The sequence below is a fragment of the Lucilia sericata genome, unplaced genomic scaffold (genome assembly GCF_015586225.1).
Source record: "Lucilia sericata isolate MDLA Ls3-8-SP2 unplaced genomic scaffold, ASM1558622v1 Contig000798F_arrow, whole genome shotgun sequence".
Taxonomy (NCBI): domain Eukaryota; kingdom Metazoa; phylum Arthropoda; class Insecta; order Diptera; family Calliphoridae; genus Lucilia; species Lucilia sericata.
The window spans coordinates 152,822-179,239 of NW_023994790.1; the positions used below are offsets into that span (position 1 = coordinate 152,822).

Consider the following 26,418-nt stretch of genomic DNA (forward strand, 5'->3'; position numbering starts at 1 on the left):
GGACTTTTCGCTACTTTTTCGTTCTACACAGGTACTTTTTTGAGTTTTCTTTAAAATTAAAGCTAGAAACATGAAATTAAGCATGTAGAGCTCGGAGTAAATGAGAATCTATAAAATGGGACTTTTTGGTACTTTTTCGTTCTTCAAAAGGTACTTTTTGAATTTTCTATAATATTGAACCTAGAAACATGAAATTAAACATGTAGAGACCGGAGTAAATGAGAATGTATAAAAGGGGACTTTTTGGTACTTTTTCGTCCTTCGACTGGTACTTTTTGAGTTTTCTATAAAATTTAACCTAGAAACATGAAATTAAGCATGTAGTTAAGCATGCGGAGGCCTTAGTTAATGAGAATCTATAAAAGCGGACTTTTTGGTACTTTTTCGTCCTTCGACTGGTACTTTTTGAGTTTTCTATAAAATTTAACCTAGAAACATGAAATTAAGCATGTAGAGCCCTTGGTAAATGAGAATCTATAAAAGGGGACTTTTTGGTACTTTTTCGTCCTTCGACTGGTACTTTTTGAGTTTTCTATAAAATTTAACCTAGAAACATGAAATTAAGCATGCGGAGGCCTTAGTTAATGAGAATCTATAAAAGGGGACTTTTTGGTACTTTTTCGTCCTTCGACTGGTACTTTTTGAGTTTTCTATAAAATTTAACCTAGAAACATAAAATTAAGCATGTAGAGCCCTTATTAAATGAGAATCTATAAAAGGGGACTATTTGGTACTTTTTCGTCTTTCGACTGGTACTTTTTGAGTTTTCTATAAAATTTAACCTAGAAACATGAAATTAAGCATGTAGAGCCCTTAGTAAATGAGAATCTATAAAAGGGGACTTTTTGGTACTTTTTTGTCTTTCGACTGGTACTTTTTGAATTTTCTATAATATTGATCCTAGAAGCATGAAATTAAGCATGTAGAGCCTGAAGTAAATGAGAATCTATAAAAGGGGACTTTTTGGTACTTTTTCGTCCTTCGACTGGTACTTTTTGAGTTTTCTATTAAATTGAACCTAGAAACATGAAAATAAGCATTTAGAGCCCGTAGTAAATGAGAATCTATAACAGGGGACTGTTATAGATTCTTCAAAAGGTACTTTATGAATTTTCTATAATATTGAAAATAGAAACATGAAAGTATGCATGTAGAGCTTGGATTAAGTGAGAAACTATAAAAGGGGACTTTTTGGTACTTTTTCGTTCTTCAAAAGGTACTTTTTGAATTTTCTATAATATTGATCCTAGAAGCATGAAATTAAGCATGTAGAGCCTGGAGTAAATGAGAATCTATAAAAGGGAACCTTTTGGTACTTTTTCGTTCTTCAGAAGGTACTTTTTGAATTTTCTATAATATTGATCCTAGAAGCATGAAATTAAGCATATAGAGCCTGGAGTAAATGAGAATCTATAAGAGGGGACTTTTTGGTACTTTTTCGTTCTTCAAAAGGTACTTTTTGAATTTTCTATAATATTGAACCTAGAAACATGAAATTAAGCAAGTACAGCCAAGATTAAGTGATAACCTATAAAAGGGGACTTTTCGGCACTTTTTCGTTCTTCAAAAGGTACTTTTTGAATTTTCTATAATATTGAACCTAGAAACATGAAATTAAGTACGTAGAGCCCGGAGTAAGTGAGAACATATAAAAGGGGACTTTTTGGTAATTTTTCGTTCTTCAAAAGGTACTTTTTGTGTTTTTTATAACATGAAATTAACCATGTGGAGCCCGGAGATAATGAGAATCTATAAAAGGGGACCCTTTGGTAATTTTTCGTTCTTCAACTGGTACTTTTTTAATTTTCTATAATATTGAACTTAGGAACATGAAATTAAATAAAAGAGGTCTTTTGTTACTTTTTCGTACTTCATTGGTACTTTTTGAGTTTTCTAAAATATTGAATATATAAACATAAATTTAAATAGGGGACTTTTTGATATTGCAGATATATATACATTTACAATAATATTTATTTTATTTCATTACGATGAGGGTAGCGAAGCACACTGGGTATAGCTAGTACAAATATAAAATAATAATAAAAATAAATATGCAAATTAGTTAAAACAGGTACAGACAAATAAAACAATACTAAATGCTAAGGTGTTTTACTTCAAATGGGCGCGTGTTTAAAAAAAGTCACATACATACAATTCTTAAAAAATAATACAACACACACACATGTTGTTTAAAACCGCAAATTTTTTAAAATAAAAATTAACACTCATAAACGGAAGTTGACACTATGGTTTCAATAAACAAAATTTAAATATCAATTTCTTTTGTTTGTAAGCCCTTAAACAGGTGAAGGCAAAACAAAAGAATATTTCAAATCTACAGTTTTGTAAATTTACCTTTAAATACGTTTATACTGTTAATATTTATTAAAACTATTTGCCTACCTAAACAATATTGACAAATTTGTTGAAGTTTTTTTTCTTTCTTTCTTTTGATAAATTGCAAATTCAGCATTAGTGTTTTATTGCACATTTAGCATTACATATTTAATTTGATATTTTTATTTGTTAATAATTTTGCACGTTTTTAACATGAATTTCAATTTTTAAAAATTCGCAATTATTTTTGCACATTAAATTTAAAGTTCACATTACCTTGCAAATGCAGGCAAGGTTGCTTGTTTAGTCATACGTCTGTACAGTTTGCATTATTTTATTATGATTTCTAATAAACCATAAATTACATTAAATAATAACAAGGTTTTCTAATAATAATAATTAAATATTCTAAATGCACATATTTTTGCAAAGTTAAAATAATAAATTTTCGAAATACATTTGAATAAAGTATTTTAAATTTAGAAAATTTTATTGAATTACAAATGCAATAGTTATTTTAAAAATCAACCATTGCAGTCGTGATTCTCATGATCAATATTACAAAATTTCAGAAAATACCATTTGAAAAACAAATATTTTCACTGATTTTTTGATTAAGGAGGTAGTCAGCCAAAACTTATACACATTTTTCTATCCCAAACTTCCAACAAATTAAATCCTTTTCTAAATCATTAATTTTCCACTATTACTTCGGTCCTAATGGGATCCGAAAAAAAGTACGTAAAAAAATTATTAAAACTTAAAAAAAAAAAAAAAAAAAAAATACGGATTTTCATAAAAATTATAAAAGATCTGAAGGTTTATCTTCACACCATTTCAAAAGCCATTAATTACTATAATGAAATCTAGAACATTGAAAGAAAACCTGGATCAGGAAGAAAAAAGGTCTTGCAGATATGGATAAGGCAAAATAAGTTGGACAACTGTTACGATGAAAACCAAAGACTTCCATTAGAAAAACAGTTTGTAAGGTTAAATGCTCTGAAACTTCTGTGTGCAGACCCAAACCTAAAGACGGTTAGATGTCGTATAAAGTTCAGATAGGTCATAATCAATTCAGAAAATAACTTAGAAGCAAAAAAACGAGCTGGGTTGATGTATAAAGTTCAGATAGGTCAAGATCAATTCGGTAAATATATCCAATGTCTTTCTAAAAGGACTGAATTGTAGTTATTGTAACAGTTCCTCTGTGGCCGATAGTTCTTTCCTGAAATTAGAGTAATAAAAACTTAATTATTTGAGTTTGTGTCTGTGGGTGGAAGGGGGAGCTGGAGAAACTGCACCACCTCAGTCGGTCTTAACAATAGGTCTATGGGGCGCTAATTTGTAGACCTAACGGGACAACAGAATACATGCACCGTGTCATGTGGACTTTGATGACAGGCAGGGCAACGATTTAAAGTGCCTGGAACGATTCGTTCACGGTAACAGTTGAGGAAACTGTACCAACTTGCTCTTAATTGTGCCAAAATGGTTCTAGAATTGTAGTTGTTGTTGTAACAGCTAGACTGTGGCTGATAGTTCTTTCCTGGGGAAAAAACTTTCGGTTGATACAGCTGTCGCTCGGTTAATAATCTTTGGCCGAGTATGAATCGGGTCGTGCCGTAGTGAAGATACAAATGTCGGGTGAACGACTGAATTGTAGTAAAGATGCCGTTTTTAAATTAATGGATCATTAGTTTAGGTCATATAAAGTTACCGAATTTGAACCCCATATTGTGCTCATTTAAATGAATTTTTTTCATTCTTATGAACTATTTTTAACATTATACTCTTTCTAATATATCTCTAACACTCCCTACATTTACAATCTGATTCCTATTCATAATCTAATATCAAATTTTTTCTTTTTTTGTTCCAGGGCAAATAATAATTGGCAAACAAATTTCGCTTCAATAAACAAATCAAATGAAAATTCACCACAGACTAGTAAAAAACAAAGAGATTGCGGCGAAACGGTTCGTGATAGTTTAGCCTATTCATGTCTATTAAAAAATGAATTATTGGGCACGGCCATTGAGGATGTAAAGGCCGTTAGTGATGAGCGTAATGAAAATGCATACACACCCGCTGCCAAAAGAAGTTTATTTAAATATCAATCACCTACAAAACAGGTAAGTTAATGTTTTTTTTTATTAGTCACTTAAAATAAATACTTATTGTATTGCTACAACATCCGCTTTTACGAAACGGAAATGATTACATACTTTTCCAGCATGTTTAAAATTGCTTAAAAATTTCAAAATTATCAATATTAATTAAAAATTCATTTTTCGTTTATGTTTAAAACTAAAAAGTATTCATTTAAGTAAAAACATTTTAATTGCAATTCTTAATTTATTTTAATCTTTTCATATTTTCCATTTCAATGTGTCCATGTCGTGCATTATTTGTTGTCGTTTTTCATGGCACAATCAAATATTTTCTTAAAAAATAAATCAAGTTTTTTTTTTTATAAATTTTTAATATCTACTATTAGTGTTTTAGTGTATGAAAAGTTGCATGTGCTGCTTAATATGTACAAGATTTTTTTAATCATAAATTACTCAATTCTCGTGCAACATTTTGGTGTCTATGAGCTTATCTGTTTTTTTTAAGTTTTAAACATTTAATTTATGCAATTTTCTTTTCTGTTTTCATAAAGAGTTTTATTTAATTTAATATGTAGTTCTATGCAGTAGGTTTGTGTTTAATCAGTTTTTTTATATTAAATATTAGGTTCGTGTCTAGAAAATGTTTAAATATTAATATAGTTTTTTTGAGGAAAACATGAAAATTGTCTGCATAGAAGTTGTTTTCATAACATTAAAAAGAGTTTCATTTTAAGTTGCCAGTGTAATATGAAATTAAACTGAAATTTAGAGAATAATTTGTTATAGGATTTGTAAAATATAGACCATAACTTTTTTAGTTTGACTGTTGTTGCTATTTAAAAAAGTGCTAAATGTTGATGAAACTAATTCTAGAGTATTACTACAAAAAAAAAAAAAATAAACCTTTTTGGTGTAGTTTGGTAATTGGTCTTATTGTTTAACCGCCTATATTCCATGTATTGCTTCGTATTCCAATCTCCTTAGGTCCACGTAGTTTTAGAAAGTTATATAAAGATAGAACTCCACTCGGAGACCATGTGATTCCCTTCATAGAGAGTGAAGACCCAAAGATCGAGAAAACACTTAAAGAAAACAAAACTATCATAAGTAGAGGGCAGAGAGGAATTAAAATACGTCAATTCCCAAGGGTTACAACCTGGAATTTTTGCCGAATCGATTCCCTAAGAAATAATTATGAGAGAATCTGAGTTTGTATTCTAGAACAGTGGCAATTATGTGCTCAATCGTATCTAGTTCTAGTATCTAGCTGGTTGAATATCTTAGGGATTCTCTCGAGAATCAAGCTATAATTCCACTCTTCTATCCATATCAAGGTTCAAACTTAATCTAGCTTGTTCGCCTTTAACTTCATTACCATGTACATTGCAGTATTCAGGCACCCAAGACCATTTCTACGATCTACAACCAGGCGCGAATGTTCTCTATGATCAGTCAGTGCTCTAAAAGCAGCTTAACTAACGACATAAATTAAAAATTATCACAACCGACCTTAGATCGATATGTTTCCGTATCATTTCCGTCGCTTTCCAGGTCGCAAGGATATCTGTTTGGATGACACTACATTCGTCAGGGAGTTTACATATATCGGCAGCAGTGATATATAGACAACGGCACGTGTGCACATACATATATGGATATCGACTCACTTCATTGGGATTGTGTTTCAAGAGAATGTGTTCTTCTGAAATTAGGGACTTCCGAAGATTTAGATTTATACTTGCCTTTCTTTCTATATACAGCCAGTCGCAGTCGATGGGCCATTGAATTTCATATTCAATTTAGGTCCACCCAATTGCGATCCTGTTGTAATGCCCTAGTGATCATAGGAGTCCATTATTAAACTAGCCGGATTTGATTTAAACCAGCCGGTTTGATTTACAAAGTTTAGGATATTTTTGAGGCTTATCCCAGATAGCTCTTCCAAACAAGACATTATCTCTTCCTTCTCATTATGACAACTTTTACAGAAGTCGTTGTATTCAATACTCATTCTTCTGGCGTGTTTCGTTATGGCTGATAACAGCATTCTTATATGCACCCTACGAAAACTTAACAGTAATCTTGAGCTGGGAGCATCATATAGAGGCCAAATTGTTTGAATAAGTTTTTATAAAACTACTCACTTGATCCTCTCTCCCACAACATATTTTCTCAGTTCGAATCCAATGGACAGCAGGGTTCAGGCAGATCAAAGTAAAGTAAACATTAATACAATTTAATTGTAAATAAATCCAATTTTAGTTAAATAAATTGAAGTTCAAATTGTTAACTCTGTTTTTAAAGCATTCTATTTCTGGCCATCCTTGGCTCAGCTTAAAATCGGTTGAAAATTGTAGAATTTACATGTGTATAAAAAATTTAAAAACATCTGAAAGTGTAAGAAACAACAGTTTTGATTGGCACAGATTTGAGAATTAATCAAATCATTAACTTCGTCAACTTTGATTTTAAATTTCATTACTTTCTTAAAGATATGTTATTCTAAATGCACTTGTATTTTCTTTTATTACACCTGTTTAATATTTTAAAATATTTTTTTTACTTCATAAATCTAGTTTCTTTAGAACACTGACCTTTTTATAAAATTAAAAGAAATGAATCTATTGTTATCTATTCCAATGAAGAGTTAAACTGGTTTTAGCTATAAAACCTCTAAATGAAATCCAGTGTGTTAATAAAATGTGACGTACATAACGTATGTAGGTAATGTACATATGTATTTATTATATGTAAACACTTAAATACATATGTACATTTATACATACATACACGTGTCGGGAAAATATTTTCTCTCTATTTGGTTCTTATTGTTATAACTTGTTTTCCACCATTTTTTGTTTGTTTGCTTCCATTTTCTATGATCTAACATTTTAGCTACTACCGTTAGTTTTGTTAAGCAAAACAAAAGAAAACATGAATGAGCAGTTTCTTTAAGGAAAAATATAATGGAAAATAAAGTCAATAACCAGAATTATTGTTTATTTAAGCAGACATTCTCAGACAAGAAAACCGACCATAATAAATGTGGTCTTCTGTGTCGTGTGAAAAGTTAAAAAGTGATTGACTTTTTTCTTCAGTACAAGTAGTTTTAGTAATATTAAAAGATTTCTTTTATATTATTATCTTTTTATCATTATGTTTTTATGTGTGTTAGTGTTGTTATCAACATAATTTTTTAAGATATAAAAATGATTGATGTATTCTTACATTTATTTCTTTAATTTTTGTTAATTTTACATTATAAACTTTCTTTATAATATTGTCGAGTATTGTATAGAAAAACTCAATTGGTTTTGAAGTCGTCTGCGTAGTTAATAATCTGTAAAATTTAAATTTTTAATAAATTTTTTTTTGTTGCAGTATTAAAGTACGAGTATTAATCGTACATCATCAATCATGCGTTTAAAGTGGTTCATTAAACTGACTTTTGAACATTTGTTAGCATATTTATTATTAATTCCAATAAAATAACAAAACCCAAAACTATTTATTCAAATTAAAGAGTTTTTATATTTTAAAATATGCAAACCCCTATTTATAGGTTAATTTTTTTTGGAATATTTAAACAATTTATCAGTGTCAATAGATTATGTGCTATTTACCTATTTTTTTAGTTCTGGTATTTTGCTTGAGGCAGAAATACAAGAAAAATAAGATTATACACAGAGAGAAACTTAAGTTATTAATTCTTAAATTATATTATTTTGAACAATTCCCAGTAAACTTAATGATTTTTTATACCATTTTTATTCTTGGGTATTTATAAGTCTGTCATTCCGTTCGCAATTTCTGACCGAATATTCTGAATACTTATGGATACGAAGTATACTTAGCTATTTTAGCCCTCCCATATGTTTGTTGAAATCAAGATTTGAAGTCACCAGATAACTTCAGTATCCCAATATTCGATCATTCTACTAAACACGCTTGCTTGAAACTACACAAAAAAAAAAAAAAAAAAATCGCATACTAAATTTAGAACTTTAGAACGTTTTGATAACATATAATTCTCATTTAGTTAAGAATATTTTTGGCAATAGTAGCTGAAATAATATGAATTTTAAAATGAAGTACGAATCAAACTCAAATCAAGCTCATTTTAGGATTAATTTACACTTTTACATATTGAAATCAATCTGATTTTCAGATTAAATCAAACCGAATATTCTCAAAATATGTACGCAATAAAATCACTTTGACCTAAAACGCTAAATTAGGTTTTTCGTACTTAATGGATCCATACTTGAATAAAGTATTTTGTACTTGGTCTAAGAAAAACCGTACTTTTTTCAAATGTATTATTTGTTTTCGATTCAAAATAATACTCAATAATATTCAATAATATTAAATAAATATTTTTTTATATAATGAGCACATTGTCATAAGAAACGTATTTTTTATTAAATAAATATTATTCTTTTAAACAAAAGACCATAAAAAGTTTAATATATGAAGGTATATATATTGATTCAAGTGTCACTTTACTGTCAGTTGACCTCACTGAAGTAGTTGCCAACATATTCACACAAAAACCAAATACAATATACAGTAATTAATAGTTTTTGTTATAACAAAACAAACAAACTTTCTTCATACAAATCATATATACACATCAATTATTTACTATTTTATTTCAATATTATTTTGAACAATTCAATAGAAAATAAAAAGACGTTGCTAGCACTTGACGCTTTTTTGTTTATTTTTATTAAGAAATTAAGAATATTTTTATTTATTTAAGTGTTAAATGTGGGCTCTGTCATTATTCGACATATTTCAAAATTTTATTTGATTTCTTTTGTTAAAATTTTATCACATACAAAAATTTTGATATTTGAACAAAATATCTGATAAAATTTCAAAAACAACAATGATGAAAGCGGCATAAACTTAAAACATTTTATTACAAAAATATTTTTAAACATTTATCATATTATATTTTGTTTATCTATAAAATTTAATCATCTGTTTAAGCATGTGCCAAAGTCATTACTCTGGAGTGCTGGTGGTGGTGGTGCTGATGTTCTTTTTAGTTTTCTTTTGAACATTTCATTATAATTGAAATGACTTTAACAGATTTTTTATTTCATACCACTCAGTGCGTGATTACTTTAAGACATATATTTATGAAATGTCACACAAGTGTCATATGTCTCATTTGTTGTTTTATGATTGTCAAATTATTATTTGTCTTAACTAAAGTACGATTTGATTCTCTTGTATTTTGTCTTGTAGTAACAACTTATGTATTGTATACTTATCAAATAGTACTTGTGATAATTTGTTCATTTTGATGTAGATATGATCATTAATATCAATTGTCTTAAGTGAAATTTGTCAAGATGTTTAATAAAAAGAAACCGCATGTAGTTTGGAAAGGAAAATGTGTATAAAAATGGCATAATTGAATTGAAATAACATATTTTGTAGCTTTAGTGTGTTTAAACAGTACGACATTAATTGGAAGTGGGTGACCATTTAGGGTTTTGATAGCGAATATTCTATAAAAAGAAGAATTTATCAAAATTTTCTTTAACAATGAAAAGTTATCCAAAATTTTCTATAAAAAAAAAGAAACTTTATAGAACATTTTCCAAAAGAAGATTGTATATCAGACATGGAATCTTTAGTAATATTGTTAATTTTTCTGTACTTCCAAGTTTAAAAACCTTGGAAAATTCCACAGTACTCCCGATATATCAAATACGTAGCATAATCCACAAAATAGGCCACAGACTAATCAATATATTAGTTAATAACCTAGTAAATTGATAAGTCCCATAAACTTTTTAAAGGACCTTAAAGGATTACCTAGTCTTTTGAACAAGTCCATATAAAAGTCAATAAAGTAACCCATAAACTCGTCAATAGACTAATCTATAGCACAGTCTACAGACTTTTGAACAAGTTCATCTAAAAGCCAATAAATAACCCATAAACTAGTCAATAGACTAGTCTATAAAATAGTCCATATCATAGTCCACAGTCTAGTCAATAAATCAGTCCATAGATTAATCAAAGGACATGTCTATAGATTAGTGAATAAACTGTTGCATGACTAATTCATACCTATGTCACTTACCTAATCTATATACTTGACCATCTATAAGTCAATAAGGTAACCCATAAACTAGTTAGTAGATTAGTCTATAAACCAGTCATAGTATATTAGACAATAGACGTGTCTATAGATTAATACATAGACCGTGCCATTTTCATATCTTAGTCCCTAACCCATTCCATAGACCTAGGGGTATGTCCATTTAATAAACTAGTTCATAGATCATCAAAAGTTCCTAATACATCTGGCAACATTTACAATATTCTAAAATCTTAACACACTGACATCTTCTTGTTATGAAAAATTAGTCCACAGTCTAGTCAATAAATCAGTCCAAAGATTAATCAAAGGACATGTCTATAGATTAGTGAATAAACTGTTGCATGACTAATTCATACCTAAGTCACTTACCTAATCTATATACTTGACCATCAATAAGGTAACCCATAAACTAGTTAGTAGATTAGTCTATAAACCAGTCATAGTAGATTAGACAATAGACGTGTCTATAGATTAACACATAGACCGTGCATTTTCATATCTTAGTCCCTAACCCATTCCATAGACCTAGGGGTATGTCCATTTAATAAACTGGTTCATAGATCATTAAAAGTTCCTAATACATCTGGCAACATTTACAATATTCTAAAATCTTAACACACAGGCATCTTCTTGTTAAGAAAAATTAACACGTTTTTAACAACTATAGATTTTATTAAAAAAATAATTTTATCATTCCAAAATCATTCTCAAAATGTATTAACTCTAGCTCTATTGGAATTTATGTTAATTTATCTCACTGTCTTCTTTTCCTTGTCTATTGTCTTCTAACAACAGTCTTAAGAATAAATTTATATATTTTTGTTTATCAAATTATACTGCTGCTGCTGCTGTGTCTTCTAATACTTTATGACATTTCATGGTTGTAATATTAATTAAATTATAATCATTCATAAATTTTATTAAAATCTAACCAAAATAAAAAAAAATTCAAATTCAAAATTGTACATTTCTAAACATACATGTCTTGTGTACATTTTGACACAATTAGTGCTCATTTAATTTTTAGCATTTTTTATTTTTTTGTTGTAGTAAGCTACTGGTATTTTTTTTTTTTTTGGTAAGTGCGTATGTGATCTATGTTTTTTTGTTAATAGGCCTAAACCCACCTTCATATCTATCTACCTTTCTAACTAACTTATTCAGCATTATAATAATGTAATGATAAGAAAAAAACAATTGAAAACCACAATATAAAAGAATAATTTATTACAAAATTTTTTTAACAGAAACAATAGTGGGTGTGGGTATTTTTTATTACTCTACAATAATTATTTACAATAGATTTTTTGCTGCTATTATTATTACTGACCACTACCCCTTTTTAATATTTTTGTGATCTAATGATGATGTTGTTGCTATTGTTTTGAGGTGAAATAAAGATAAATGTCTTTTGGGCTATAGTAACAGAAGTTGGTTTATTATATAAAGACAAAAGAACTTGTTTGTTTTTTGCCAATAACAATAAATTAGAACCCGGTAGTTAGTTTTATATTACACTAGACATGTACAGGATTGTTCAAAACGTAAACAAATTTTTCTGTTAGTGTATTTAGGGCGAATTGCTTTCGAGACACAGTCTATAGTTTACTGGTAGACTCTTACTTAGTCGAAAGTCGAAAAGTGGTCGAATCTCAATAAAGTTGACTTGTGGACTGTCTTTAGAGTAGACTGGTCGACTTTTAATTGACTGACCGACCAACACTAGAGTTCATTCTCACTGATTGGCTGATTGTTTCCCACTACAGTTGACGACTATCACTAGAGTTGACTGGACGACACAGTCTCGAGTTATCTGGTTGATTCGCATAATATAGTTGACTTGTCAACTCGGACTAGATTTTACTCGTGGATAATGATTGAGAGTTGATGTTTCGATTCTCACTGATCTGGTTGTCTCTGAATGGTTGAGTCTGATTAATTTTGACTAGTCGCTACTGTCTAGAGTTGTCCGATCGACTCTCACTTGAGTTGACTAGACGACTATTAATTCTCACTTGATTTGACCGATTGCTCGTAATTTAGGGATACTAAACTAAACTTGATGGCTATAGGGAGAATAAAGTATGGAGTAGAATATGCCTGGACTTTGAGTAGAATTAACTGACTGGGTGTCTCTGACAGACCAACTGACTAGAGTTGTCTGCTCGACTCTGCCTAGATTTTACTGGGGTACTCTCATTTGAGTTGATTCTAAGTGTTATTGACTATTTAACACTCGCTCAAGTAGCCCGATAACTCTGTATTTTATATACATATGTACTCTTAAATTAACCACACGCTAGATTACTTGTAATATGTAAGGTAATCAATTGGTTTTGTTTTTGTGTATAAGATAGGTTTAAAAAACTAATTTCTACTTTAACAGCGATATCAAAAGTATTTTTCATACATTTTGCATTTTTCTTCAGCCATATTTTGTTGTCCACTTTCTGTAACTTATAATTCTACGTACTTTTTCGCTAAACGTATGTATATGTTTAATTAATATACTTTTTGGATTCTTCAAAATAAAAATGATGCTAACATTTTTTTACTAAAGAAATAAAAAAAACTATTACAATCATTTAATAAAATACACATTTCATAGCAATTTAAAGATAATAAAAAATTAATTTACTCCATGATGATAAATTTTTTAGATTTTTTTATCGAAAAATTCTAGTAAAAAATTCAAGCGAGCATTGAAAGATTTTGATCTAATAATGAGAATGTTGATTTTAAATTATTAAGTTTTTCATTATTAAGAAAGCTTAACAGCATTTAAGTTGAGGATCTTTTTAATAAATAGGATAGATTTTTTACTTGTTAAGAATTGGTAACGTCATTAGCTTTAATGTTTAGATTTTGAGTTTGCTGGGTTAGAACATTTTAAATTTAAAAGTATATTAAGTAGAGGGCAATACACACATTTTTATCAGAGATCTGTTACACATATTTGTAGCTGTCAATTAGTAATTTTATAATTCTTAAAACTATAACCAAAATCATGTAAAATTATCCTCGTTAAAGTTATAAATTCCAACATTTTATTTACACCAAAAAAAAATTCTTAATAAGTTCAATCAAATTTAACGCTAATTAAATTAACTTTCAAGACAAGAAAACCATTTTTTTTGTTTATTTTTAATTGAAAATAATTTGAAAATTCAATTATACTTGTCTGTAGACATTAAATTGATTAAAGAATCAATATACGTATAAGTATGTATTGTACAAAAAAAAAAAAAAAACAAAAAACAAAACCAAAGGGTCAGCTACGTTTTAAACTTTAAATGTAATTTATTTACTTGCCTGCCATGTAAATTCCCATACCGACAAGTCTGTCAGAATTTTGTTGTTGTTTGTTGTTGCTTTCAATTGGAATCTATATGATAAGGCTTAATTATATAGACGGTGTAATGAATAATTTATAAGTGGTTTTAGATGCAATTTTTAAAAGTTTTTTATGATTAAAATAAAATTATGTTAAATGAAGGAAAATATTAAATCAGTTGGAATTTAATCGATACCTAGAAAATATAGAACTTTCAAAGAACTTTCAATAAACAAAAATCTTAAAATTTTGATTTTTAAAATAGTAATATTCGTAAAAAACATTAAAAGAAAGATCGAAATGACGCGTGGTGTGTAACTTGCAGCTTGTAAAGCGCGAAAAGTTTGAAAAGCTTTGCCGTCTCAACGCGTGTACTTCCAGATATCAGGAGTCGTCAGAAAATTGATTCCAACAAACATACAGATGGATAGACCGCTACCTGTAAGAATACAGAATATATATTTATGTATGTATATTTCATGGGGTCGGAAATTACAAACGGAATGACAATTTTATATAAAAGGGTATGAAAAGAAACACTTTAGGTCTTGTTTTGGTAGTTTAGTTTCGGTTATATTGCTAAAATTTTAAATACATTCAATTTGTAAAACTTTGATTTTGCAATATCTCTTAAATGTTTCAATCAATGAATTTGTTTTCAAAATTTTGCTTAAAATTTTTAATGTACAAATAGCTCTTCAAATTAATGTGATCTTCACACGCAATTGATTTTTAACATAAATTTAAGAAAACAACATTTCAAGGCCATTAGTTTACGCAGTTTTTAATCTATTTACTTTAAAACTAAAAAGTAAATGTTAGTTTTTTTGCATTTTTATTTTTGCAATAAATTGTAAATAAATAAAAAAAAGTCAATTTAGAAATGTTTAAAAATTTGCATTGCGTAGGCAACACGTTTAGCTGTCTTTTTGCTACGCATTTGAATTTGTAACTACACATTTCACACTTAAATGTAAACGTGTAATCTACTAGTCGAATACGCAGACAATTTATGATATTTTCATGCGTACATTGTAAATACAATTTTTTTATACTTTTGTATTGCATTGACACAGTTTTTTTTAATTGAATAGATTATGGTGTTTTTTTATAGAAAACTAAAATAAAAAGTAAATTAAATATGTAAAAAATTTTATTTGTAAATAATGTTTTAAAACTATGTAAACCGGAAAGTGAAATCGGAAATTCAGCGAATATATCGAGGGACTATATTCAATAGTCGCTATCTGTCATTTTTATGAAAATGAGATTTTGATGGCAAAATATTCAGCAAACTATCGCGCATCAGTGATATAAATTTCAAAGAAAAAAAATATTTTTTGGCAATTTTATAGCATTTTTTAAATTTCTCTATCTTAAAAAAAGAAAAATTCTGAATGCAAAACTCTCTATCTTATCCAAAAATTGCTTCAAACTCGATCCCTTTGGATAATTTTCTGTTGCAAAACAAGTCTTCTTAATAATTTGGACATGCTGAACACAAATCCGTCAAAATATTTAAAATCGGTCTAATAGTTTTTGAGATATCGCTCATTATGATACTAATTAAATCAATTTTATTGTCGTGTTTAACCATATAACATTGATTTTGGACCAAAACATTATAATCTGTTGCTTTTTCAACAATTTGTATAAAATATAATATTTATTGATTTTAATTCAAATAAAAATTTTATGTTTCCATGAAAAACTCTCCATCTGTTGGTTGAATGAACATTTTCGTAGATAAATAAGCTCTATCGGATATAAATTTGTAAATAATTTTGTAAATAATGCAAAAAATAAAATTCTTTTTATATAATGGTTTAGAATATGGTCGTAAAAATATATTGTAAAAGAAAAAATTAAAAAATCTTCACGAACTAGCGAAATAAACAGTTTTTTGCTCTCCTGAAAACTTGTATTATTTTAGATAGAGACTATTGAATATAGTCCCTCGATATGCAGTAAGCTAATTAGGAGAGAATTTATTGAAATAATTTATTAAGAAAAGGGAAGGGAATGTCCTATGTTGGAGAAATGACTTTAACCACTTACGACCGTAAAATGTCTATCATGAATAGAAAATTGCATTAAACAAGAAATTTCTTTAAATAAAAAATATTCTGTATTTTAAAAATTTAATAATTTTGTTAGAAAATATTCTCTAAATAAAGAAATTATTTTAATTTTTTTAGAATTAATTAATTTTTATTCTCTTTGAAATTTTTGGTTTATAAACACGTGTTATTTGGGTTTTAAAAAATGACTTAATTTTTGAAATTCATTTTAAATTCTTTTGTAAAACGCAGAAAAATTCCCTTATATTTTCATAAAATCACAACTAATAACAACAAATTAACCAACAAAATTAAACCACTAAATTTCTGTAAACCATAAAAATTCTAAAAATATGCATTTATAAATATATAAATTTCCCACATTTCTTGAAAAAAAAAAAACCATAAATATTTATAATATATACTTATTAAAATAAATTAAAGGTAACCACAAACTAATATTTAACCTTTTGATTATACTAAAATTAATATAGCACTTGTTTAAGTTGCAGCATATTATAGTAAAAACATATTAACCACAATACAAAAAAAAATATTTATTTTTTAAATTCCCTAAATTCACTAGAAGGTTTCTTTTAATTCAAATTGAATTTTAGTTAGATTATAATAGTAATCTTTGTTTTTATGGGAAAGTGATAAAAAAATAGCAAATATTTCTCACAAAAACCAAAAAAGAACTTAGTGTGCAAAACCGCCAAGTCCAACTTTTATGTAAATTAAGATTTTGCAACTAAAAACATCCATCATTGTTTCTAACTTGTGGTTTTGCTGGTATATGCAAATGTGTTAATTAAAAAAAAGTCTTTTTTGAAAAATATGTTACGTCAGAGATCAAATAAGTACATAATATATATATTTTAAAATGATCAGTTCAAATAGGCGATCAAATGTGTCAGTGTTGTGGAAGTAAAATACCATACAATTTGTGTATTTGTTAAGGACGGTCAGGCTTGTGTTTGTTGCCAACTTACTTCGAATTACTTCGTATGGGTTGTGCAACAAACGCGTGCCTTCGTTTTACCTCAGAGTGAGGTTATGTTTTTAATCGCCATTATTTGGTAAACACAATCAGACTTGTGTTGGTTGCCAAGCCTTCGACAAAATTGCGTCTCAATCGCACTGCTTAAACCATTGAAGAAAAATGTATTTCTTCTTATAACTGCTTCCAAGTTATGCGTTGTTTGCATCAAACACGTGCTTTCGTCTTACCTCAGAGTGAGATTATGTACTATGTATTTAACTGATGGAGACCACAAAATACTCACGATTTAACCTTGTGGATAAAACTCTGCTCTCCAACTGTGCTCCAAATTCCTATATGAAGATATAGCTCGTTTGCGATATCCTGATAATCTGGGTTATTGATGCTCCATCATTCTAATTTAAAACCCAAAAAAATATATATTGTTTATTCCATAAAATACAAATACATCCGTTTGTATAACTTAAAAAATATTGCGATAAAGCGATATTCAAATATTCAATATTTTGTAAGTTTTGTTTGGTAATGAGAGTAGGTATACGATTCCCCATAAATATAGCTCCCAGTATACATTTTAAATGCTCATAAATGTCTTAATTATTATACAATTGTTATAAATCTTTTGTAAAGCATCGGCAATCATATAAGATCCCGTTTAGAATATGATTTTAACGTTCATTGATTAAAAATGTCAATATAAAGAACTGTTCTGTTAAAATTTCGACGCACTGTGCTTTAAATTGTAGCACAATCTACAAAAACAATTAAATAATCAATTCGAAAGAAGAAAAACTTAATATTTGAAGTAAATAGTAATTTTTGGATTTGTTTTATCAATATTATTATTATTGTTTTCAATATTTATTTAATTCTTTTCTAATGTTTTTGATTTTACAAAAGTATTATTTGCAAAAACACAGCTGTTCATTGTTTATGTTTTTGACTGAATAAAGGTGGAAGTACACAACACATGTTGAGGCGACAACGCATTTTACGCTTTTCAAACTTTTCGCACTTTACCTGCTGCAAGTTACACACCACGCTTCATTCTTTTAATGTTTTTTACTATTTTAAAAATCAAAATTTTAAGTTTTTGTTTATTTGTTAATATTTTTCATTCATTGTTGTTTAAATTTATTTCATTTTAGTTTATTCTTATTCTACGCAGCTGCCGATGCGTCAAAAGTGGCTGAACTTTTCGCGGCAAACGCGTTACAAACTACAGTGTGTAACTTGTTAGATGAAAATTCACTTTTTCAACTTTTTTTGACAGAAGCCTATAACGGGTTGCCGCGTACAACGCGTTTGCAATACTAACAAACTTAACTACTCTTAAAGCCATTACTGAAAAACACAATTATCGTTTAAAGTCCACTTTCCGTTGCGAGTTTAATCTAACAGCGAGTTAACCCACATTTAACTGAGTATGTAGTTAAAAACCCGCCCTGTCATTGTGCAAAATGTCAAATAAATAATACAATTTTAAGAAATTTTTGATTATTGTTTCACCAAATATCAAATTCTATTTTTAACACTAACTTAGCACAGACACTCCTTACTACATACCTACATATTGTAATTAATTATCAGGTGTGGCTCATTTATTTCTGATCATACTGTAGAAATATTTGCTATTCTCACATAAATTTTTCAAGTACATACATACTTGTTTGGAAATTAGAAAAAAACACTATTTCCAAATTTTAATTAAAAAAACCAGTTTTACTATATAAAAGAAACATTAAACCAATAAGTCAATGTAGTTCAATTTTTGATTTCATTTGGATTTCTTTCTGTTTTATTTAGTTCCCCAACATTTCTTTTTTGTACATACTTGTTAGTAGCAGAGTTTTTTATGGCCAATAATATGATTTTATTTATTGTTCGCTTTAAGTTTATTTGAGACAACACGTTGTCTTGTTATTTTGTTTAAAGAAAATAAAATCAAAATAAAGTGGGCGGCGCTTAAAGAAAAATACTACAGAAAGCCGGCATTTTTTTAAAACTGGTTTCTTTTTTCTTTATTTGTATTAATTCTGTATTAATGATCATTAAATATGATTTACATATTTTTTGGAGGGAATTTGTGTTACAATCAAGTGAAATACATAGTTGATAGAGCGCACAGGTGTCTTCGATATTATATCGCAAACGAAAACTATGTAAATTACTATAATTTTTAATGAAAACAAACAAAAAATACTTGATTTTAAAACAAGAAATTGAACATATAAAACTAGATTTTTTTAGCTTTATTATATAGTCTGTGATTTACCAAATAGACAAATCAAACACCGTCGGAATCCCGATGTTTATATGAAATGTTTTATTCGAATAAATAAATAAACCAGTTGTTTTTTCTTCAATATTTTCAATAAATTTGTGAATTTATCTCTACTTTTTTCATATTAGTTAATATAAAGATATAATAATGTAAAACGATTGATTGGTTCTAAAGTTATAATTGACTAAATGATAAAACAGTTTGGGTCATGCTTTAGTATATTAAAATTGTTTAATTGAAATTTAATAATGGTTAAACAGATAACAATATTTGCATTAAATCAACAGTTTTATTTTGACAAAAGTTCAGTGGGTTCAGTGTATTTAGTACTTTCAAGGTTAATTCCCCCGCAAACAAAGTAGAAATGTCAACAACGATTTTGTTTTAACGCAAAGCGAACTCCATTTATTTTAAAGGAACATTTAAATGTTAACACTTCGTATTCTTGATATTTGTCAAATCTTCTACGATTTTACAACATTAGACACATCAGCCATAAATAGAACTGGAAACTGGCTCTGATATCATAAGAAGTCGAAAAGAGATGTCCTAATCTTTACCGACAATGAAGCTACAATCAAGTTTCTGATGCCAGACAAAATAGCTCTACAAATGTCCGTTTCGGACTTATACCATTTCTATAGTAGACAGTTCGAAGCAAAGTAAATTTATAAAGTAGACTCATTTGAACAGCTGACTATTTTTTTTAAACTTGCCATTTGTGGACTTACTTGTCAAAAATGTTTATGTTGCCATATTTGTTTTCATTTTAACGCTAGCTTTTGTACAAATTTCTGAGTAATTTGTTGTATTTAATGTGAAAAAGAGTATTTTAAGTATATAATATTTTTAAAAATGTTCTAATTTTTAAAAAATAAAGAAAACTCTGTGACTTTTAATATAAATAACAACATATTTTTGGAAAGTACAACAATAATGCCATATTTTCCATTAATTATTAGTTCACTTTTGTAAACAAATTTTGACAAGTGAGTATTTCGAACAAAAACAAATTGCCTGTGGTTTTTGTAGACGTTTGTTGTACAACAACTAGTGTCGCTACTTTATTAATTTACTTTGGTTCGAAGTATGCAAAAGAACGCATAAACAACATGTTCTACGAACTCTCTCAGGCAAAATGGAGAAAGAAACCAACATGTATCTTTGGAGGAAGATATGGCAACCGCTTAACGGACTATCTTCTGAAACAAAGCTAATCCTAACTTAGCAACTTTTATCACAATTAAACAAGATAACATAAACGCCTTTATCAGGCATTGCGGTTGACTTGATGAAAATGCCTTTATCAGGTATTGCAGTTGATTTGATATAATGCAGCTCAACAGTACTGACTAGTAGCTCTTAGAGTCCAAGACTCTAATATAGGTCATCAATTTTCATCTTTTGCATTCTACTCTTGCCTCCTACTACAATTTCTTCTTTCCTATTTTCACTTCTAAAAATCTTCTTAGAGCTATCACAAACGGATCAAAGGGACCCACGTGTGCGTCTTTCGCAGCCAGAAGAACCAACCAACCAGTACATTCTTTATTCAATTAGTTTATTGATTAGTTAGTTAGTTGGTTAGTTAGTTAGTTAGTTGGTTAGTTAGTTAGTTGGTTAGTTAGTTAGTTAGTTAGTTAGTTAGTTAGTTAGTTAGTTAGTTAGTTAGTTAGTTAGTTAGTTAGTTAGTTAGTTAGTTAGTTAGTTAGTTAGTTAGTTAGTTAGTTAGTTAGTTAGTTAGTTAGTTAGTTAGTTAGTTAGTTAGTTAGTTAGTTAGTTAGTTAGTTAGTTAGTTAGTTAGTTAGTTAGTTAGTTAGTTGATTTTAAGTGTTTTTTTCAACTTGTTCCAAGAAGTTGCTTCGGAAGTGTTCCATTGGAATTTATAACTAGTACCAAAGAATTAGTTCTTTGGAAACTCTTAAAATGTACTTTGGAACTACAACAAAGGATTCTAAAAGTAATACAAGCATCACTAGTTCCTAGTTTCTATTCAAAAATCTCAAGTGTTTATGTTTACACGCGATTGGAAAATTATTCCTGACGGGTTTTTTTCTTAACCCTAATGCCCTCATGCCAATGATAAATACTGGTAATTTTTTCTTATTTCAGTTGTTTAAGATTTACGAAAAACATTTGTACTCATTAACTTGGAAACATGTTTTGACGGATTTGCCTAAAAAAATAAGAACAACAACAAACAAACAAATAAAGTTCATTATCCATTATGGCTTAACATGTCAAAATAATTAAAAACAAAACTTTTTTCTCTTTTCACTCTTTCAAATAAACATTTACAATCTTTTCTTTTTGAAATTCAGTTATTTTGGTCCGACAGTCGGTTGGTAGTCATGTTTTGACAATTATAGAAGGTTAATGATCTTAACAATTGTGCGTGTGCTTAAACAATATGAACTGTTAAAAAGATTAGTAATTTTAAGAAGGAAACTGAAAAATAAACACAATTACCAGAGATTTCTTTTAATATAAAAGAAACATTGTTATCGCACATTTCTTATGTCATTCATGGTCTTCCAGTGGAGATTTATGTTTTAAGATTTGATGAACCTAAAGTAAATTTAATTTGTTAATGTAATTAAAAATATTTTTTGTAAGCGGCTTTATGCAAGTTAAAATTTTATTCAGTCATTACTTAAAAATGTTTGTTAATTTAAAAAACTGGATTTTTTTCTAACTAAACCACCATTTTGAATGTACAGTGTGTTTGCTAAGAAAAAAAATTTAATTTAATATTTAAAAAAACAACTTAAATACAAATTTAAAGCTCTAACTTAGCAATGAATATTGAAATAGAACAAATAAACTTTTTATATATAACCGCTTCTTTTTGACTTTTCTTTTCACAGACCATTTGATCAGACAATTTCACATGTTATTGTTAATTAAACAATTGTTGTGTGTTATTAAAATAAATAAAGAAATATTCTTTGTTTAAAATTATTTGAATTATTAGTAATCCAAAAAATAAGCTACCTTTTGTTAAATAAATATTTAATTATTGGAATTTTTATTTTTTCTATTTACAGGATTTCAATGAACAATGTCCCTACTCATTATCACCTGTAAGCACAAAAAGTCAAAAACTTTTACGTTCTCCCCGCAAGGCAACAAGAAAAATATCCCGCATACCCTTCAAAGTAAGTTTTAAAAAAATAAATTTAATTTAAATTTCGAAATTTGTTAATTTTCTTTATTTTTTAAATTCCAAAAGGTTTTGGATGCTCCTGAATTACAAGATGATTTCTATTTAAATTTAGTCGATTGGTCATCACAAAATGTCTTGGCTGTGGGTTTAGGTAGTTGTGTTTACCTATGGAGTGCCTGTACAAGTCAAGTATGTTATTAATATCTATTTGCTTTTTTAATTAGTTATTAGTTTTGCAAACTTCTGTTTAACTTTCCAAATATTGTTTGTTTATTTAATTTTTTGCTATTTTTTTTAATTTGTTTCTTTTAGGTAACACGTTTGTGTGACCTTAGCCCTGATGCAAATACTGTGACATCAGTTTCATGGAATGAACGTGGTAATTTAGTAGCTGTTGGTACACATCATGGTTATGTTACGGTATGGGATGTTGCTGCTAGTAAACAGGTGTGTATACTTAATAATATTTACTTCGATCTTTCATATTTTGATGTAAAGACAACATACAGTTTATCGCTAATTTTCTAAAAGTAGAGTATTTCATAAAAAATTTCTTTAAATAGCTGAGACCGTATATAAGGGATCTACATTTTTTCAGTAAATCCCATATGTTGCACTTTTTATAAGTGGTTAAGAGAATAGGAATAGAAAAATCAAATAACTCTCGACCATTAGACACTATCCAGTCGTTTTTATTTGGCCTTTCAATATTCGATTTTTGTGTAGCAATGACTTAACTGCAGAACGTTATATAGTCACTTTGAGGTCAAGGTAGTTAGGTGCACTGTGAGGGCCTAGCTAGTGTATAAAGAAACTAGTGGCTAACAAAAACTCTCACCATAAGGGTAGTATGCTGTTATATGTTAGTTGCCATGACCGCACATGTTCCGTCACTCTATGAGATGCTCTGTCTGAATTTACAAACTCGTGGGTATAATAGTATACGCACAATTGGGACGAACGACGAATTTTTCGGAACGAATATTCATCGTCAGAAATAGAACACACTTGGGTATATGAAAATGTACACAATCATTGAGTATGACGAAATTCGTCGTACGTAACGAACTATGCAATAGGTTTATTTCTATTTCTTACGCAGACGAACGACGAATTAATTGGGGAAAATTGTTTTAAAACCAATTCCGGTAGCCCGAATTTGCTGAAATTTGGCAGTCTGGAGTATACTTGATGACACTACAATGTTATGTTGGAATATTTAAAATTAAGTTCGAAAATTCGAAGTAATGTTCGAAAAAATTTTGAAGCTGTTAAAATAATCTCAAAATTGGGGAAATTCACAAAAATATAATTTTAGTTCTTTTCGAGGCCAATTTCTTACATTTTCTAATTTCGAAATAATGTTCGAATAAATTTTAAAGCTCTTAAAATTATCAAAATCGTGGAGATTCACAAAAATATAATTTTTGTTCCTTTTTCTTACTTTTTCTAATTTCGAACAAACAAATATTGAAACGAATTCGCAGTACGAATAATTTGATTGTGTTCCATTCGACTAATTTACGCAACGAATTTTTGTCGACTAGTTCGTCGTGCTATACGAAATTCGTCGTTCGTTGTGCGTATACCATAATATTGAAATTCTGAATACATTATAAGAAAGGAAAGGGAAACAACTGGTTGTACTGGGGGTTAAGCTAGAAATAGGCAGGGCTATCGTGATCGTTAAAAGGATAATACGTGAGAGGGGGCCTGGCCTGGACATTTAGGCGAGAATTGTCATTCGGCAGAGGAGGACGACCCTGGGGAAAACAACTTTTTGTAATTTAATGGCGCCGTTTCTTCTCTATTTGCCGGATGGATTAAATTAAAAAGCACTTAAGTTTTTGTTAACAAATTTATTTTATTGAGACACATATTGATATTTGTATCTAGTATATTGACTAGTATTTAAACTATTCTATAAAATAGTATATTGACAAGCCTATGCACTAGTCAATTGTAAAATGTATCAAGTAGTTTATTGTCTACTCTGTGAACTCATCTATTAACTATTCTATGTACTAGTTTATTGACTCTTCTAGGGATTCATCTATTGATTAGTATATTGACTTTAATATTGATACATCTATTGATGCAACAAAATTTTACAACGATTTTAAAATGACAAAAAAAATGGTAACAATGTCTAAAAATATGTAATGATCATTTCAATTTCACACATTGTCTTTATATTTCTAACACGATTTGAAATAAAACAAAATGCGGGTATGCTGAGCTAGATAGAGAACAAGACCTTTTATAACCTATCACTTTTGAACCCAAAATATCAATTTGCTATTGTTGTTATAAAGGTGTAAGTCCATGCATTACTTTGCGTTATTTTCTTCCCTATTATAACAAATAATGGTTAATTGAATGTGAATCTTTTTTTTTAAAAGAATTTAGGTAGTTTTCAAAAATACCAGCATTAGAGTTAATGTAAATTTGTTTTCTATTTAGAAAATTTCATGACTTTTTTTACAATACTCCATATGGTGGTGAACATTATAAAAAGCGCGTAACAAACCCATATATAAACTATAAAAACAATTAACAATTCATACAAAATTTAAATATTTTAGTATATAAGTATGTTCATAGAAAATGAGATCGAAAATTAGTTCAATTTGAAGATACAGTATCAGGGTTTTGTTAAAATTTATATTTTCCCACAGTTGTTTAGTTTATTTATTTAAATGCCAACTAAAAAGTAATTAAATTCATAAAATAAATAGTTAATTTTGAAGAAAATAGTAAATATTCAGAAAATATATATATTATGTAGTTCCAATTTATGATTTGCCAAACATTTCCCGTAACAGTCGTTATTTTACTTGTTTAGCAACAAAATTGTGTTTATTATTAATGCCTAAAACTATGCTTTATTTTCTTTTAGTAAACATATTCAAAGTAACTCATTTTATTTTATTATTTATTCCCATTGCAGATCAACAAATTAAATGGACATTCTGCTCGTGTTGGAGCTTTAGCCTGGAATGGTGATATTCTTTCGAGTGGTTCCCGAGATCGTCTTATCATACAAAGAGATACACGCACACCAGCCCAACAATCCGAACGTCGCTTAGTTGGCCACCGTCAAGAAGTTTGTGGCTTAAAATGGTCTCCTGATAATCAATATTTAGCTAGTGGCGGTAATGATAATCGTCTATATGTCTGGAATCAACATTCCCTTAATCCGGTACAATCCTACACCGAACATATGGCCGCTGTTAAAGCTATTGCATGGTCACCACATCATCATGGTCTATTGGCAAGTGGTGGCGGTACAGCTGATCGTTGTATACGTTTTTGGAATACTTTAACCGGACAACCTATGCAATGTGTAGACACTGGCTCACAAGTGTGTAATTTAGCCTGGTCGAAACACTCATCGGAGTTGGTGTCAACTCATGGTTATTCTCAAAATCAAATTTTAGTATGGAAATATCCCTCCCTAACACAAGTGGCTAAATTGACCGGCCACTCATATCGTGTACTCTATTTGGCTCTAAGTCCTGATGGTGAAGCTATTGTTACAGGAGCTGGCGATGAGACATTACGTTTTTGGAATGTGTTTAGTAAAGCTAGAAGTCAAAAGGAAAATAAATCGGTTTTAAATTTATTTACAAATATTAGATAATTTTCTAGCAGGAAAACAAAAGGACTAAACAAAAACGTTTTGACTAGTAACTTATACAAATGTATGTATATGTAATCATCATAATTTAGGAACAAATCAACAAAAAAAATCGCCAACATTAAACAACTACAACAACTTGAGTTATCATCCATCTTCATTTTATGTTAAAGCAAATCACCAAAAATCTATTAAGAGAAAAAACCAAACTTATTATTTTTTTTTGCTATTTTTATAGATTTGTTTTTCTTTTTTAACAATTATTTCTATATAACACCTCAATTATTGAGAGTTTGTTGTGTCATTTACATATATTTTCTCAACTGTTGCTATAAACAATTATATATTTTTCT

At 28.6% G+C, this 26,418-nt stretch overlaps 1 protein-coding gene across 1 annotated transcript in view; it reads left to right on the top strand.

Annotated features, from left to right (window-relative positions):
- The window catches only part of LOC119608160 (fizzy-related protein homolog), a 41,706-nt gene extending 15,503 nt beyond the window's left edge, over positions 1-26,203 (top strand). The window contains exons 3-7 of the mRNA XM_037962463.1: positions 4,223-4,475; positions 22,307-22,417; positions 22,492-22,614; positions 22,738-22,872; positions 25,376-26,203. Of these exons, the coding sequence (XP_037818391.1) occupies positions 4,223-4,475; positions 22,307-22,417; positions 22,492-22,614; positions 22,738-22,872; positions 25,376-26,068 (1,315 nt within the window). The 3' untranslated portion in view covers positions 26,069-26,203. The remainder of the gene's footprint in view (positions 1-4,222; positions 4,476-22,306; positions 22,418-22,491; positions 22,615-22,737; positions 22,873-25,375) is intronic.
- Positions 26,204-26,418: the final 215 nt, after the last annotated feature.